We start from the raw sequence: 20,348 nt of genomic DNA, 5'->3' as shown, positions 1-20,348 counted from the left end.
ACCCTTGAAGTCCGGGTATCATTCTAGTAAACCTACGCTGCACTCCCTCCAAGGCCAATATGTCCTTCCGAAGGTGCGGTGCCCAGAACTGCTCACAGTACTCCAGGTGCGGTCTAACCAGGGTTTTGTATTGCTGCAGCATAACTTCTGCCCCCTTGTACTCCAGTCCTCTCGATATAAAGGCCAGCATTCCATTTGCCTTATTGATTATTTTCTGCACCTGTTCATGACACTTCAATGATCTATGTACCTGAACCCCTAAGTCCCTTTGGACATCCACAGTTTTTAACTTTTTACCATTTAGAAAGTACCTGTTCTATCCTTTTTTGATCCAAAGTGGATGACCTCACATTTGTCTACATTGAATTCCATTTGCCACAATTTTGCCCATTCACCTAATCTATTAATATTCCTTTGTAATTTTATGTTTTCATCTACACTGCTTACAATGCCATCAATCTTTGTGTCATCGGCAAACTTTGATATGAGACTTTCTATGCCTTCATCTAAGTCGTTAATAAATATTGTGAATAATTGAGGCCACAAGACAGATCCCTGCGGGACTCCACTAGTCACATCCTGCCAATGTGAGTACCTTCCCATTATCCCTACTCTCTGTCACCTTTCGCTCAGCCAATTTCCTAACCAAGACCGTACTTTTCCCTCGATTCCATGGGCTTCTATCTTAGATAACAGTCTCTTATGTGGGACCTTATCAAATGCCTTCTGGAAGTCCATATAAATAACATCCATTGACATTCCCTTGACCACTACTTTAGTCACCTCTTCAAAAAATTCAATCAGGTTTGTCAGGCACGACCTACCTTTCACAAATCCATGCTGGCTCACTCTGATTAACTGAAAATTCTCGAGGTGTTCAGTCACCCTATCCTTAATTATAGACTCCAGCATTTTCCCCACAACAAATGTTAGGCTAACTGGTCTATAATTCCCCGGTTTCCCTCTCCCTCCTTTCTTAAAAAGCGGAGTGACATGTGCAATTTTCCAATCTAGAGGGACAGTTCCTGAATCTAGACAACTTTGAAAGATTATACTTAGGGCATCTGCAATGTGCTCACCTACTTCCTTTAAATCTCTGGGATGGAAACCATCTGGTCCTGGGGATTTGTCACTCTTTTGTGCTATTATTTTCTTCATTACTGTTGCTTTACTTATGTTAATTTTATCGAGTCCCTGTCCCCGATTCAATATTAGTTTTCTTGGGATTTCCGGCATGCTATCCTCTTTTTCTACTGTAAATACTGACGCAAAGTAATTGTTCAACATGTCCGCCATTTCCCCATTGCCAATGACAATATCCCCACTTTCAGTTTTTAAGGGGCTAACACTGCTCCTGACCACCCTCTTTTTCCTAATATAACTATAAAAGTTCTTTGTATTGGTTTTGCTATCCCTTGCAAGTTTCTTTTCATACTCTCTTTTTATAGATCTTACTATCTGTTTTGTGACCCTTTGTTGATCTTTGTATCTTTCCCATTTGCCAGGATCTGTGCTATTTTTTGCCTTTTTTGTATGCCCTTTCCTTATGTCTTATACTGTCCCTTACCTCTTTAGTCGTCCATGGCTGTTTTTTTTGGCAAGTAGAGTTCTTGCCCCTCAGGGGTATAAATCAGTTCTTTATCTCGTTAAATGTTTCTTCAAACATTTCCCACTGATCATCAGTCGTTTTACCCATTTACAGATTTGCCCAGTTTACTGCGGACAGTCTCTGTCTCATCCCATTGAAGTCGGCCTTATCCAAGTCTAGGATCTTAGCAGCTGACTCCCTTTTTTCCCTTTCAAACACTACATTGAACTCCATCATGTTATGATCACTATTGGACAGATGTTCACGCACAGTTAAGCTGTTAACTAAATCTGGTTCATTACTCATTACTAAATCTAGTATGGCTTGCCCCCTTGTTGCTTCTAGGACATACTGCTGTAGAAAACTATCCCGGACACACTCAAGAAATTCACTACCTTTCTGACAGTTGCTATTCTGCTTTCCCCAATCTATGTGAAGGTTAAAGTCCCCCATTAAGACCACTATGCCTTTCTTACACGCTTGTCTAATCTCTGCATTTATACAATCTAGCACTTCAGAGCTGCTGCCAGGGGTCCTATACACAACTCCCACTATAGTCTTAGATCCTTTCCTATTTCTCAATTCAACCCATAAGGTCTCTGTTGGCTGCTTACCTCTCGTTATATCCTTTATCATTGAAGTGATTTCATCTCTAATCACTAAGGCTACTCCTCCCCCTCTTCCATTTTCCCTTTCTCTCCTGTAGACCTTATAATACGGTATATTTAGTTCCCAATCCTGACCATCCTGCAGCCAAGTCTCAGTAATAGCTATCATGTCATACCCTCCAATTTGAATATGAACCTGTAGTTCATTTAATTTATTCCTTATACTCTATACAAACGCACATAGAACTTTTAGTTGGGCCACACACCCTAGTCTGACCTTCAGCTTTGATGCTGGGATAATCGCCTCACGCCTTCTAGTTTTCACTTTATCTGTAGTGTCTAAAGTACACTTTCTTTCCGCTGCTCTACGTTTTTCCCTTTCACTTGTTCTTGAACAACTGTTTGTACTATTTGTATTGTAAATTTCCCCTGGGTCTTGTCCTCTCTTGCTGCTCTCAACTTTACAGAGTAAAGCTCCCTCTACATTGTCCCATCAAATAGTCCCAGGGCAGGTACAGTACAGGTAAAATACAGAGTAAAGCTCATTCTACACTGTCCCAACAATGTTCCTTAGCCCCAATGTTAGAGGAGCACCTCCTACAGTACAGCATGACATTCATTCCATTTTCCATCCCAAATTGCGTTTTTTTTCTGAAAGTACCAATTTAGTACTAGGTTTATGGCAGATTTATGCTGGGATCCATCTGGAGGGGTTCTCTGCTGACTACTTTGATCCCAGTTGCACTGGGCTGCCATGTTTGGGTTTCAAAGTTACATTTCACTCAGCACGAGAGGGCATGTTTACTTCTCCTGGGGAGGACCTGATCAACGACCTCTCATACTCTGTAAAACATTCCACAGATTTCTGTCCCACAATCAGGAGAAACATTTATTGTTTAATGAGTCAATACCTTATCGTAAACTATATATTACTTTTATAGGTGTTGTTGAAATGTAGATAACACAGACAGAAGGTTTAAACAAATTCTAGTGATTTAGGATGTTCTTGACGCAAAGAAATGATTGATACATAGAATGGACTTCTGGGCAGAGTATTGGAGGCACAACCCCTGGAATCATTGTAGAAAATGCTGGATGTTGTGTCGGAGGTAGGTGTAGGGTCTTTCCAGATGGACAAGCTAAGATGGGCCAAATGGCCTTTGTGATCCAGAGCTGGCTCGTAATCGAACTGCCCCACAATACTGATTATTGTTCCAGTAAAATGATGAGCAAATTTAAAATGCACAGGACACCACGTGTCACATTAATTCTGTCTCTTATCAGATTTATCTGAAAGTCAGCTGATCATCTGATGGTTAATCTTCTCTCACCTCCAGCCTTCAACTCTGTCACAACCTTTCTTGTCTCTCTCTGTTTTATCAATGCTATGTTCATTGCTTTGCTAAGCCTTTCTCTCATGTTCCTCCATAGCTCCAAATACTCCATCTTACTCCCTGTATCCTCAGTGTGTTGAAGTCGAAGATGTGCTGCTCTGTCTTTTACTGCAGCCTATTCTTCCCGGGACCTTAAACTGTGGAGCTGCTCACCTCCCTCAGATAAATGTAAGGACTTGCACAACACCAGGTTATAGTCCAACAGTTTTATTTTAAACCACAAGCTTTCGGAGCTTACCTCCTTCGTCAGGTGAGTGAAGGGATTCTAAAAACGCAGAGCATATATAGTCAGAGAACAATGCCTGGTGATTACAGATAATCTTTCCAACTGCCCCCGAAAACACCTCGGCTGGGAGACGATCACAGCAATCAAAGGTGTCGTTGGTGTTCAGACAGGTTAGCCACGGAAAACATTACATCCCAGTATACTGAATACACAATGGGTCAGGTCACAAAGACAGAGAGAGAAAGAGACCCGAAAGGCAGAGAGAGAGAGAGAGAGAGAATGTCCAGTTGTATTAAAAACAGATAACTTTTTTTCGCTGGTGGGGTTACATGTAGTGTGACATGAACCCAAGATCCCGGTCGAGGCCGTCCTCATGGGTGCGAAACTTGGCTATCAATTTCTGCTCGACGATTTTGCGTTGTCATGTGTCTCGAAGGCCGCCTTGGAGTACGCTTACCCGAAGATCGGAGGCTGAATGTCCTTGACTGCTGAAGTGTTCCCCGACAGGGAGAGAACCCTCCTGTTTGGCGATTGTTGCGCAGTGTCCGTTCATCCATTGTCGCAGTGTCTGCATGGTCTGGCCGATGTACCATGCTCTGGGGCATCCTTTCTTGCAACGTATGAGGTAGACAACGTTGGCCGAGTCACAGGAGTATGAACCATGTACCTGGTGGGTGGTGTCCTCTCGTGTGATGGTGGTATCTGTGTCGATGATGTGGCACGTCTTGCAGAGTTTGCCATGGCAGGGTTGTGTGGTGTCGTGGACGCTGTTCTCCTGAAAGCTGGGTAATTTGCTGCGAACGATGGTCTGTTTGAGGTTGGGTGGCTGTTTAAAGGCGAGTAGTGGAGGTGTGGGGATGGCCTTAGCAAGGTGTTCGTCTTCATCGATGACATGTTGAAGGCTGCGAAGAAAATGGCGTAGTTTCTCTGCTCCGGGGAAGTACTGGACGACGAAGGATACTCTGTTGGTTGTGTCCCGTGTTAGTCTTCTGAGGAGGTCTATGCGATTTTTCGCTGTGGCCCGTCGGAACTGTCGATCGACGAGTCGAGTGTCATATCCCGTTCTTATGAGGGCGTCTTTCAGCTCCGATCTTCGGGTAAGCGTTCTCCAAGGCGGCCTTCGAGACACACGACAACGCAAAATCGTCGAGCAGAAATTGATAGCCAAGTTCCGCACCCATGAGGACGGCCTCAACCGGGATCTTGGGTTCATGTCACACTCCATGTAACCCCACCAGTGAAAAAAAGTTATCTGTTTTTAATACAACTGGACATTCTCTCTCTCTTTTTCTCTCTGCCTTTGTGACCTGACCCATTGTGTATTCAGTATACTGGGATGTAATGTTTTCCGTGGCTAACCTGTCTGAACACCAACGACACCTTTGATTGCTGTGATCGTCTCCCAGCTGAGGTGTTATAGGGGGCAGTTGGAAAGATTATCTGTAATCACCAGGCATTGTTCTCTGACTATACATGCTATGCGTTTTTAGAATCCCTTCACTCACCTGACGAAGGAGGTAAGCTCCGAAAGCTTGTGATTTAAAATAAAACTGTTGGACTATAACCTGGTGTTGTGCAAGTCCTTACATTTGTCCACCCCAGTCCATCACCGGCATCTCCACATCATGGCCTCCCTCAGATAGAAAGTAATGAACTGCAAACACTGGCAATCTGAAATTGTTTTTTCCTTTTTATTTCTCTTCTTTTCTTTGCTGCTCTTGTGTTGGGTGCTGGGGCCACGAGCTCCTGAAGTGACAACCCTGGATTGGACTTGCCAGATTCACTGATACTAGCCACTGGGAGAATCTGTTTTTAACTGGACCTTCTTGGTGGCCGGCTTGGTGGGTCCGGTGGACTTGCTATCAGGCAACTATCCCATTGAGGTCCATTACTTTGGTACCATAACTCTCCCATCGAAGCTCATCCATCTAGTACCCTAACTCGTCCATCAAAGCTCATCCCTCCAGTACCTAACTTGCCCATTGAAGCCAATCCCTCTAGTATTCTAATTCTCCCACCAAAGCCCATCCCTCTAGTACCCCAACTCTCCCATCGAAGCCCACCTCTCTAATACCCTAATACTCCGCTGTCACCACCCATCCCTCAAGTGTCCTAACTCTTCCATCTAAGCCCATCCCTCTAGTACCTTAATACTCCCATCGAAGCCTATCCCTCCAGTACCTTAACTCTCCCACTATAGCATCCAGGCTCTGATTAAACATTCCCAGTATCTCTGCCTCGAACACCTAGCCGGCAGATTATTTCAAACATTTCTCACTCTTTCGGTAAAGAAATTCTCTCCAATATCTGTTCTAAATTTAATTTTTCACTAATTTGAATTTATGTTTTCTGCTCCTACTTTCCTCTGCAGTAATATTCTGATTTACCTTCTTTATCCCAGTTAATATTTTATATCAATCAATGAGGTTACCCCTTAAATATGTTATCCCAGACAGTAAAGGGGAGATTTTCCTGGGTCTATGACAAGGTGCTCCGGATTGCCTGGGTGCAGTGACTATTGGAAAATCGGAGTGATTGGAACACACGCCTGTTAAGGAGTCCACCTGATTATCCAATAGGTGTTGCATGCAGCTGGGGCAATGGTGGCACTTTCATCTTTTGGCGATGGTGTAAATCAGCGTTATAGGATTGGCTGCCGTTCGCACACTACATTGGAAAGGAAAACCGGGCAGGGTGTGTAATGGACGGCCGATCCGATATGGCCCAGTTTACACCATTGTGGATACTTGAAAGTGCCCCCACTGCTCCCAGGGACGGAACCTGGAAAATCTCTGTATGAGGTTTGAGTTTCTCTGATCCCTTCTCATAGCTCTTCCTCCCCTGTACACTTTGTCTCCCTGGCCGCCCCTCACCAATGGTGAATGCCACATTGCTGTGAACCGAAACAGTTCAGGACTGTTGCCATTGAAGTGACTGGTCTTCAATGGACTGAAGTTCCTTTTAAACCACCAGCTTCTGTCATAAACTCTTCAATTGGGTTGGCATCTCAACCACGGGGCCTGGTGCATGTCAGCCCTCCAATCGTGCAGCCTGTTCACTGGTAGTTGAGGTTCATATTTGAGATTCTTGGTACAGTCAGAGGAATTTTCTGCACTAACCCAACACTCACAGCAAAGTGTTGGAGGTCAAAGGGTGAAACCTGAACCCCCACACTGTGGGCCTCTTAGGAGTCCCAATTCCCCTCTTCCTCCCCATGTGCAAGTCTTGGATTGCTCTACCTGGAAGTGCTGATTGATGAATTTACTGAAGGGGTGGCTGTTGACATCTGCAGGAAGTGAGACATTGATGTCCGCCTTAACGTGTGGTGGGGATACCTCGGTAACCTGATTATCGAAGGCAGGCGCCTGTCCTGGAAAACAATACGAAGAACGGGAAAAGGCAATGAGTGCTACTGATCAAAGTATCCCAGCCGAGGATCAGTGAATTCAACAAGTGTTGAATTGTGTACATAGGATCGCTGACAGACAGTGGTATCAGGCAAGACATATACAAATAGTTCAATTAGAATACACAGACTCTCCACACTCCCAATACGCAGATGCTCCATACTCCTAATACACAGACACTCCATATTCCCAATACACAGACTCTCCATACTCCCAATACGCAGACACTCCATATTCCCAATACGCAGGCACTCCATACTCCCAATACGGAGACACTCCATACTCCCAATATGCAGACGCTCCATACTCCCAATACGCAGAAACTCCATACTCCCAATACGCAGAAACTCCATATTCCCAATACGCAGACACTCCATACTCCCAATACGGAGACACTCCATACTCCCAATATGCAGACGCTCCATACTCCCAATACGCAGAAACTCCATACTCCCAATACGCAGACACTCCATACTCCCAATACGCAGACACTCCATACTCCCAATACGCAGACATTCCATACTCCCAATACGCAGACATTCCATACTCCCAATACGCAGAAACTCCATACTCCCAATACGCAGACACTCCATACTCCCAATACGCAGACATTCCATACTCCCAATACGCAGACATTCCATACTCCCAAAACGCAAAAACTCCATACTCCCAATACGCAGATGCACCATACTCCCAATACGCAGACACTCCATACTCCCAATACGCAGACACTCCATATTCCCAATACGCAGACACTCCATATTCCCAATACGCAGAAACTCCATTCTCCCAGTACACAGACGCACCATACTCCCAATACGCAGACACTCCATACTCCCAATACGCAGACATTCCATACTCCCAATACGCAGAAACTCCATACTCCCAATACGCAGATGCACCATACTCCCAATACGCAGACACTCCATATTCCCAATACGCAGAAACTCCATTCTCCCAGTACACAGACGCACCATACTCCCAATACGCAGACACTCCATACTCCCAATACGCAGACATTCCATACTCCCAATACGCAGAAACTCCATACTCCCAATACGCAGATGCACCATACTCCCAATACGCAGACACTCCATACTCCCAATACGCAGACACTCCATACTCCCAATACGCAGACAATCCATACTTCCAATACGCAGACAATCCATACTCCCAATACGCAGATAATCCATACTCCCAATACGCAGACAATCCATTCTCCCAATACGCAGACAATCCATACTCCCAATACGCAGACATTCCATACTCCCAATATACAGACGCACCATACTCCCAATACGCAGACACTCCATACTCCCAATACGCAGACAATCCATACTCCCAATACGCAGACACTCCATACTCCCAATACGCAGACAATCCATACTTCCAATACGCAGACACTCCATACTCCCAATACGCAGACAATCCATACTTCCAATACGCAGACAATCCATACTCCCAATACGCAGATAATCCATACTTCCAATACGCAGACACTCCATACTCCCAATACGCAGACACTCCATACTCCCAATACGCAGACAATCCATACTCCCAATACGCAGACACTCCATACTCCCAATACGCAGATAATCCATACTTCCAATACGCAGACACTCCATACTCCCAATACGCAGACAATCCATACTTCCAATACGTAGACACTCCATACTCCCAATACGCAGACAATCCATACTTCCAATACGCAGACAATCCATACTTCCAATACGCAGACACTCCATACTCCCAATACGCAGACAATCCATACTTCCAATACGCAGACACTCCATACTCCCAATACGCAGACAATCCATACTTCCAATACGCAGACAATCCATACTTCCAATACGCAGACACTCCATACTCCCAATACGCAGACAATCCATACTTCCAATACGCAGACAATCCATACTCCCAATACGCAGACAATCCATACTTCCAATACGCAGACACTCCATACTCCCAATACGCAGACAATCCATACTCCCAATACGCAGACAATCCATACTCCCAATACGCAGACAATCCATACTCCCAATATACAGATACTCCGTACTTCAAATACGCAGACACTCCATACTCCCAATACGCAGACACTCCATACTCCCAATACGCAGACTCTCCATACTCCCAATACGCAGACACTCCATACTCCCACTACGCAGACACTCCATACTTCCAATACGCTGACTCTCCCCACTCGCAACCACGCAGACTCCCCACACACCCAATAAGCAGACTCTGTACACGAATAACAGAGGCTCCAGACGAACAATACACAGACACTCCACACCCCCATTACATGAACATTACACTCTCCCAATACGGAGACATGCCACACAGACAATACACATACACTTCACACTGCCAATACACAGGCACTTGAAATACAAAAAAACTCCACATCCCCAAATACACCGACATTCCACATCCCAAATACACGGACATTCCACATCCCAAATACACGGACATTCCACATCCCAAATACACGGACATTCCACATCCCAAATACACGGACATTCCACACCCCAAATACACGGACATTCCACATCCCAAATACACGGACATTCCACACCCCAAATACACGGATATTCCACACCCCCAAATACACGGATATTACCCACCCCAAATACACGGATATTACCCACCCAAGATAAAGCAGCCGCTTGATTGGCACCCCATCCACCACACTAAACATTCACTCCCTTCACCACCGGTGCACTGTGGCTGCAGTGTGTACCATCCACAGGATGCACTGCAGCAACTCGCCAAGGCTTCTTCAACAGCACCTCCCAAACTCGCGACCTCTACCACCTAGAAGGACAAGGGCAGCAGGCACATGGGAACAACACCACCTGCACGTTCCCCTCCAAGTCACACACCATCCCGACTTGGAAATATATCGGCCGTTCCTTCATCGTCGCTGGGTCAAAATCCTGGAACTCCCTTCCTAACAGCACTGTGGGAGAACCGTCACCACACGGACTGCAGCGGTTCAAGAAGGCGGCTCACCACCACCTTCTCGAGGGCAATTAGGGATGGGCAATAAATGCCGGCCTCGCCAGCGACGCCCACATCCCGACAACGAATAAAAAAAACCCCCAAATACACGGCTATTACCCACCACCAAATAGATGGACATTCCTCACCCTCAAATACACAGACATTCCTCACCCCAATGCACGTACGTTCCACACTCCATATACACGGACATCACACACCCCAAATACACGGTCATTCCACACCCCAAATACACTGTCATTCCACACCCCAAATACACGGACATTCCACATCCCCAAATACATGGACATTGCACACCTCATTTACACGGATATTCCACACCCCCAAATACATAGGTGTTTCATACCACAAATACATGGACAATCCACCCCCCCAAATACACGGACATTCCACACCCTAAATACATGGATATTCCACACCCCAATACACGTACCCTTCTTGCCCAGTAGTATAGCGAGCAAGTGGAGTTACTATAATGATATCTGTGTGTGTATCTTGCTTTTACGTGACCTTTTATATAATTCTGTGTGACTTATTGCTATGGTGCTGGATGCATAATCCACGTGGGACCGATATCAGGGCAGGGGGCTCTTAAAATTATCAACTTGCAAAGATGAAACAACCTCCACACCCTGGCCTAGTTAGCACTGGGACCCTGATGTGCACATCCCACACCCCAAATACACGGATATTACCCACCCCAAATACACGGATATTACCCACCCCAAATACACGGACATTCCACACCCCAAATACATGGATATTACCCACCCCAAATACATGGATATTACCCACCACCAAATACACGGATATTACCCACCACCAAATACATGGATATTACCCACCACAAAATACACGGATATTACCCACCACCAAATACATGGATATTACCCACCACCAAATACATGGATATTACCCACCACCAAATACATGGATATTACCCACCCCAAATACATGGATATTACCCACCACCAAATACACGGATATTACCCACCACCAAATACATGGATATTACCCACCCCAAATACATGGATATTACCCACCACCAAATACATGGATATTACCCACCCCAAATACATGGATATTACCCACCACCAAATACACGGATATTACCCACCCCAAATACACGGATATTACCCACCACCAAATACACGGATATTACCCACCCCAAATACACGGATATTACCCACCACCAAATACACGGATATTACCCACCCCAAATACACGGATATTACCCACCACCAAATACATGGATATTACCCAGCACCAAATACATGGATATTACCCACCCCAAATACATGGATATTACCCACCACCAAATACACGGATATTACCCACCCCAAATACATGGATATTACCCACCACCAAATACACGGATATTACCCACCACCAAATACACGGATATTACCCACCACCAAATACACGGATATTACCCACCCCAAATACATGGATATTACCCACCACCAAATACACGGATATTACCCACCACCAAATACATGGATATTACCCACCACCAAATACACGGATATTACCCACCACCAAATACACGGATATTACCCACCACCAAATACACGGATATTACCCACCACCAAATACACGGATATTACCCACCACCAAATACATGGATATTACCCACCACCAAATACACGGATATTACCCACCCCAAATACACGGATATTAACCACCACCAAATACACGGATATTACCCACCACCAAATACATGGATATTACCCACCCCAAATACACGGATATTACCCACCCCAAATACATGGATATTACCCACCCCAAATACACGGATATTACCCACCACCAAATACACGGATATTACCCACCACCAAATACATGGATATTACCCACCACAAATACACGGATATTACCCACCACCAAATACATGGATATTACCCACCCCAAATACACGGATATTACCCACCACCAAATACACGGATATTACCCACCACCAAATACATGGATATTACCCACCCCAAATACACGGATATTACCCACCCCAAATACACGGATATTACCCACCACCAAATACACGGATATTACCCACCACCAAATACATGGATATTACCCACCCCAAATACACGGATATTACCCACCACCAAATACACGGATATTACCCACCACCAAATACATGGATATTACCCACCACCAAATACACGGATATTACCCACCCCAAATACACGGATATTACCCACCCCAAATACATGGATATTACCCACCCCAAATACATGGATATTACCCACCACCAAATACACGGATATTACCCACCCCAAATACATGGATATTACCCACCACCAAATACACGGATATTACCCACCCCAAATACATGGATATTACCCACCCCAAATACACGGATATTACCCACCCCAAATACATGGATATTACCCACCCCAAATACACGGATATTACCTACCATCAAATACACGGACATTCCACACCCCAAATACACGGATATTCCACACCCCATATACACGGACATTCCACATCCCCAAATACACGGACATTCCACATCCCCAAATACACGGACATTCCACATCCCCAAATACACGGACATTCCACACCCCAAATACACGGACATTCCACACCCCAAATACACGGATATTCCACACCCCATATACACGGACATTCCACATCCCCAAATACACGGACATTCCACATCCCCAAATACACGGACATTCCACACCCCCAAATACACGGACATTCCACACCCCAAATACACGGGTATTCCACACCCCATATACACGGACATTCCACATCCCCAAATACACGGACATTCCACATCCCCAAATACACGGACATTCCACACCCCCAAATACACGGACATTCCACACCACAAATACACGGACATTCCACACCACAAATACACGGACATTCCACACCCCAAATACACGGACATTCCACACCCCAAATACACGGACATTCCACACCCCAAATACACGGACATTCCACACCCCATATACACGGACATTCCACACCCCAAATACACGGACATTCCACACCCCATATACACGGACATTCCACACCCCAAATACACGGACATTCCACACCCCATATACACGGACATTCCACACCCCAAATACACGGACATTCCACACCACAAATACACGGACATTCCACACCCCCAAATACACGGACATTCCACACCCCATATACACGGACATTCCACACCCCAAATACACGGACATTCCACACCCCAAATACACGGACATTCCACATCCCCAAATACACGGACATTCCACACCCCAAATACACGGACATTCCACACCACAAATACACGGACATTCCACACCCCAAATACACGGACATTCCACACCACAAATACACGGACATTCCACATCACAAATACACGGACATTCCACATCCCCAAATACACGGACATTACCCACCACCAAATACATGGATATTACCCACCACCAAATACATGGATATTACCCACCACCAAATACATGGATATTACCCACCCCAAATACACGTACATTCCACACCCCAGATACATGGATATCCAACACCCCCAAATACATAGGCATTTCACACCACAAATACACGGACATTCCACACCCCCAAATACACGGACATTCCACACCACAAATACACGGACATTCCACACCCCAAATACACGGACATTCCACACCACAAATACACGGACATTCCACACCACAAATACACGGACATTCCACACCCCAAATACACGGACATTCCACACCACAAATACACGGACATTCCACACCACAAATACACGGACATTCCACACCACAAATACACGGACATTCCACACCACAAATACACGGACATTCCACACCCCATATACACGGACATTCCACACCCCAAATACACGGACATTCCACACCCCAAATACACGGACATTCCACACCCCAAATACACGGACATTCCACACCACAAATACACGGACATTCCACACCCCAAATACACGGACATTCCACACCCTAAATACATGGATATTCCACACCCCAATACACGTACCCTTCTTGCCCAGTAGTATAGCGAGCAAGTGGAGTTACTATAATGATATCTGTGTGTGTATCTTGCTTTTACGTGACCTTTTATATAATTCTGTGTGACTTATTGCTATGGTGCTGGATGCATAAACCACGTGGGACCGATATCAGGGCAGGGGGCTCTTAAAATTATCAACTTGCAAAGATGAAACAACCTCCACACCCTGGCCTAGTTAGCACTGGGACCCTTACGTGGACATTCCACACCCCAAATACACGGATATTACCCACCCCAAATACACGGACTTTACCCACCAGCAAATACACGGATATTACCCACCCCAAATACACGGACATTCCACACCCCAAATACACGGATATTACCCACCCCAAATACACGAACATTCCACACCCCAAATACACGGATATTACCCACCCAAGATAAAGCAGCCGCTTGATTGGCACCCCATCCACCACACTAAACATTCACTCCCTTCACCACCGGCGCACTGTGGCTGCAGTGTGTACCATCCACAGGATGCACTGCAGCAACTCGCCAAGGCTTCTTCGACAGCACCTCCCAAACTCGCGACCTCTACCACCTAGAAGGACAAGAGCAGCAGGCACATGGGAACACCACCACCTGCACGTTCCCCTCCAAGTCACACACCATCCCGACTTGGAAATATATCGCCGTTCCTTCATTGTCGCTGGGTCAAAATCCTGGAACTCCCTTCCTAACAGCACTGTGGGAGAACCGTCACCACACGGACAGCAGTGGTTCAAGAAGGCGGCTCACCACCACCTTCTCGAGGGCAATTAGGGATGGGCAATAAATGCTGGCCTCGCCAGCGACGCCCACATCCCGAGAACGAATAAAAAAAAAACCCAAATACACGGATATTACCCACCACAAAATAGATGGACATTCCTCACCCTCAAATACACAGACATTCCTCACCCCAATGCACGTACGTTCCACACTCCATATACACGGACATCACACACCCCAAATACACGGACATCACACACCCCAAATACACGGACATTCTACCCCTAAATATACGGACATTCCACACTCCAAATGCATTGATATTCCACACCACAAATACACGGCATCACACAGCCAAATACACGGACATTCCACATCCACAAATACATGTACATTCCAAACCCCAAATACACGGTCATTCCACACCTCCAAATACAAGGACATTCCACATCCCCAAATACATGTAAATTCCAAACCCCAAATACACGGACATTCCACATCCACAAATACATGTACATTCCAAACCCCAAATACACGGTCATTCCACACCTCCAAATACATGTACATTCCAAACCCCAAATACACGGACATTCCACATCCCCAAATACATGTACATTCCAAACCCCAAATACACGGACATTCCACATCCACAAATACATGGACATTGCACACCTCATTTACACGGATATTCCACACCCCCAAATACATAGGTGTTTCATACCACAAATACATGGACAATCCACACCCCCAAATACACGGACATTCCACACCCTAAATACATGGATATTCCACACCCCAATACACGTACCCTTCTTGCCCAGTAGTATAGCGAGCAAGTGGAGTTACTATAATGATATCTGTGTGTGTATCTTGCCTTTATATGACCTTTTATATAATTCTGTGTGACTTATTGCTATGGTGCTGGATGCATAATCCACGTGGGACCGATATCAGGGCAGGGGGCTCTTAAAATTATCAACTTGCAAAGATGAAACAACCTCCACACCCTGGCCTAGTTAGCACTGGGACCCTTACGTGGACATTCCACACCCCAAATACACGGATATTACCCACCCCAAATACACGGATATTACCCACCCCAAATACATGGATATTACCCACCCCAATACATGGATATTACCCAGCACCAAATACACGGATATTACCCACCCCAAATACACGGATATTACCCACCCCAAATACACGGATATTACCCACCCCAAATACATGGATATTACCCACGCCAAATACATGGATATTACCCACCCCAAATACACGGATATTACCCACCCCAAATACACGGATATTACCCACCCCAAATACACGGATATTACCCACCCCAAATACATGGATATTACCCACCACCAAATACATGGATATTACCCACCCCAAATACACGGATATTACCCACCCCAAATACACGGATATTACCCACCACCAAATACACGGATATTACCCACCCCAAATACACGGATATTACCCACCACCAAATACATGGATATTACCCACCCCAAATACATGGATATTACCCACCACCAAATACATGGATATTACCCACCACCAAATACACGGATATTACCCACCCCAAATACATGGATATTACCCACCCCAAATACACGGATATTACCCACCACGAAATACACGGATATTACCCACCCCAAATACACGGATATTACCCACCACCAAATACACGGATATTACCCACCACCAAATACACGCATATTACCCACCCCAAATACACGGATATTACCCACCACCAAATACATGGATATTACCCACCACCAAATACATGGATATTACCCACCACCAAATACACGCATATTACCCACCCCAAATACACGGATATTACCCACCACCAAATACACGCATATTACCCACCCCAAATACACGCATATTACCCACCCCAAATACACGGATATTACCCACCACCAAATACATGGATATTACCCACCACCAAATACATGGATATTACCCAGCACCAAATACATGGATATTACCCACCCCAAATACACGGATATTACCCACCCCAAATACACGGATATTACCCACCACCAAATACATGGATATTACCCACCCCAAATACACGGATATTACCCACCACCAAATACATGGATATTACCCACCACCAAATACATGGATATTACCCACCCCAAATACATGGATATTACCCACCACCAAATACATGGATATTACCCACCACCAAATACACGGATATTACCCACCCCAAATACATGGATATTACCCACCACCAAATACATGGATATTACCCACCCCAAATACATGGATATTACCCACCACCAAATACATGGATATTACCCACCCCAAATACATGGATATTACCCACCACCAAATACATGGATATTACCCACCCCAAATACATGGATATTACCCACCACCAAATACATGGATATTACCCACCCCAAATACACGGATATTACCCACCACCAAATACATGGATATTACCCACCCCAAATACATGGATATTACCCACCCCAAATACACGGATATTACCCACCACCAAATACATGGATATTACCCACCACCAAATACACGGATATTACCCACCACCAAATACACGGATATTACCCACCACCAAATACATGGATATTACCCACCACCAAATACACGGATATTACCCACCACCAAATACACGGATATTACCCACCACCAAATACACGGATATTACCCACCCCAAATACACGGATATTACCCACCACCAAATACATGGATATTACCCAGCACCAAATACACGGATATTACCCACCCCAAATACACGGATATTACCCAGCACCAAATACACGGATATTACCCACCCCAAATACACGGATATTACCCACCACCAAATACACGGATATTACCCACCCCAAATACACGGATATTACCCACCACCAAATACACGGATATTACCCACCCCAAATACACGGATATTACCCAGCACCAAATACACGGATATTACCCACCACCAAATACATGGATATTACCCACCCCAAATACACGGATATTACCCACCCCAAATACACGGATATTACCCACCACCAAATACACGGATATTACCCACCACCAAATACACGGATATTACCCACCACCAAATACATGGATATTACCCAACACCAAATACATGGATATTACCCACCCCAAATACACGGATATTACCCACCACCAAATACACGGATATTACCCACCACCAAATACACGGATATTACCCACCCCAAATACACGGATATTAACCACCACCATATACATGGATATTACCCACCACCAAATACACGGATATTACCCACCCCAAATACACGGATATTACCCACCACCAAATACATGGATATTACCCACCCCAAATACACGGATATTACCCAGCACCAAATACACGGATATTACCCACCCCAAATACATGGATATTACCCACCACCAAATACATGGATATTACCCACCACCAAATACATGGATATTACCCACCACCAAATACATGGATATTACCCACCACCAAATACACGGATATTACCCACCCCAAATACACGGATATTACCCAGCACCAAATACACGGATATTACCCACCACCAAATACATGGATATTACCCACCACCAAATACATGGATATTACCCACCACCAAATACATGGATATTACCCACCACCAAATACATGGATATTACCCACCACCAAATACATGGATATTACCCACCACCAAATACATGGATATTACCCACCACCAAATACACGGATAGTACCCACCCCAAATACACGGATATTACCCACCACCATATACATGGATATTACCCACCACCAAATACACGGATATTACCCACCCCAAATACACGGATATTACCCACCACCAAATACATGGATATTACCCACCCCAAATACACGGATATTACCCAGCACCAAATACACGGATATTACCCACCCCAAATACATGGATATTACCCACCACCAAATACATGGATATTACCCACCACCAAATACATGGATATTACCCACCACCAAATACATGGATATTACCCACCACCAAATACACGGATATTACCCACCCCAAATACACGGATATTACCCAGCACCAAATACACGGATATTACCCACCACCAAATACACGGATATTACCCACCACCAAATACACGGATATTACCCACCCCAAATACACGGATATTACCCACCACCAAATACATGGATATTACCCAGCACCAAATACACGGATATTACCCACCCCAAATACACGGATATTACCCAGCACCAAATACACGGATATTACCCACCCCAAATACACGGATATTACCCACCACCAAATACACGGATATTACCCACCCCAAATACACGGATATTACCCACCACCAAATACACGGATATTACCCACCCCAAATACACGGATATTACCCAGCACCAAATACACGGATATTACCCACCACCAAATACATGGATATTACCCACCCCAAATACACGGATATTACCCACCCCAAATACACGGATATTACCCACCACCAAATACACGGATATTACCCACCACCAAATACACGGATATTACCCACCACCAAATACATGGATATTACCCACCACCAAATACATGGATATTACCCACCCCAAATACACGGATATTACCCACCACCAAATACACGGATATTACCCACCACCAAATACACGGATATTACCCACCCCAAATACACGGATATTAACCACCACCATATACATGGATATTACCCACCACCAAATACACGGATATTACCCACCCCAAATACACGGATATTACCCACCACCAAATACATGGATATTACCCACCCCAAATACACGGATATTACCCAGCACCAAATACACGGATATTACCCACCCCAAATACATGGATATTACCCACCACCAAATACATGGATATTACCCACCACCAAATACATGGATATTACCCACCACCAAATACATGGATATTACCCACCACCAAATACACGGATATTACCCACCCCAAATACACGGATATTACCCAGCACCAAATACACGGATATTACCCACCACCAAATACATGGATATTACCCACCACCAAATACATGGATATTACCCACCACCAAATACATGGATATTACCCACCACCAAATACATGGATATTACCCACCACCAAATACATGGATATTACCCACCACCAAATACATGGATATTACCCACCACCAAATACACGGATATTACCCACCCCAAATACACGGATATTACCCACCACCATATACATGGATATTACCCACCACCAAATACACGGATATTACCCACCCCAAATACACGGATATTACCCACCACCAAATACATGGATATTACCCACCCCAAATACACGGATATTACCCAGCACCAAATACACGGATATTACCCACCCCAAATACATGGATATTACCCACCACCAAATACAT

At 45.0% G+C, this 20,348-nt stretch overlaps 1 protein-coding gene across 1 annotated transcript in view; it reads right to left on the bottom strand.

Moving 5' to 3' along the window:
• LOC137341328 (unconventional myosin-XVB-like) overlaps positions 1-20,348 on the bottom strand; it is a 372,666-nt gene that overhangs the window by 157,312 nt on the left and 195,006 nt on the right. Inside the window, exon 27 of the mRNA XM_068004452.1 lies at positions 7,056-7,160. Within this exon, the coding sequence (XP_067860553.1) occupies positions 7,056-7,160 (105 nt within the window). The remainder of the gene's footprint in view (positions 1-7,055; positions 7,161-20,348) is intronic.

This window comes from Heptranchias perlo, chromosome 23 (assembly GCF_035084215.1).
Source record: "Heptranchias perlo isolate sHepPer1 chromosome 23, sHepPer1.hap1, whole genome shotgun sequence".
NCBI classification, from domain to species: Eukaryota; Metazoa; Chordata; class Chondrichthyes; order Hexanchiformes; family Hexanchidae; genus Heptranchias; species Heptranchias perlo.
The sequence above is the reverse complement of the archived record's forward strand: the minus strand, read 5'-3'. Positions and strand labels throughout refer to the sequence as shown.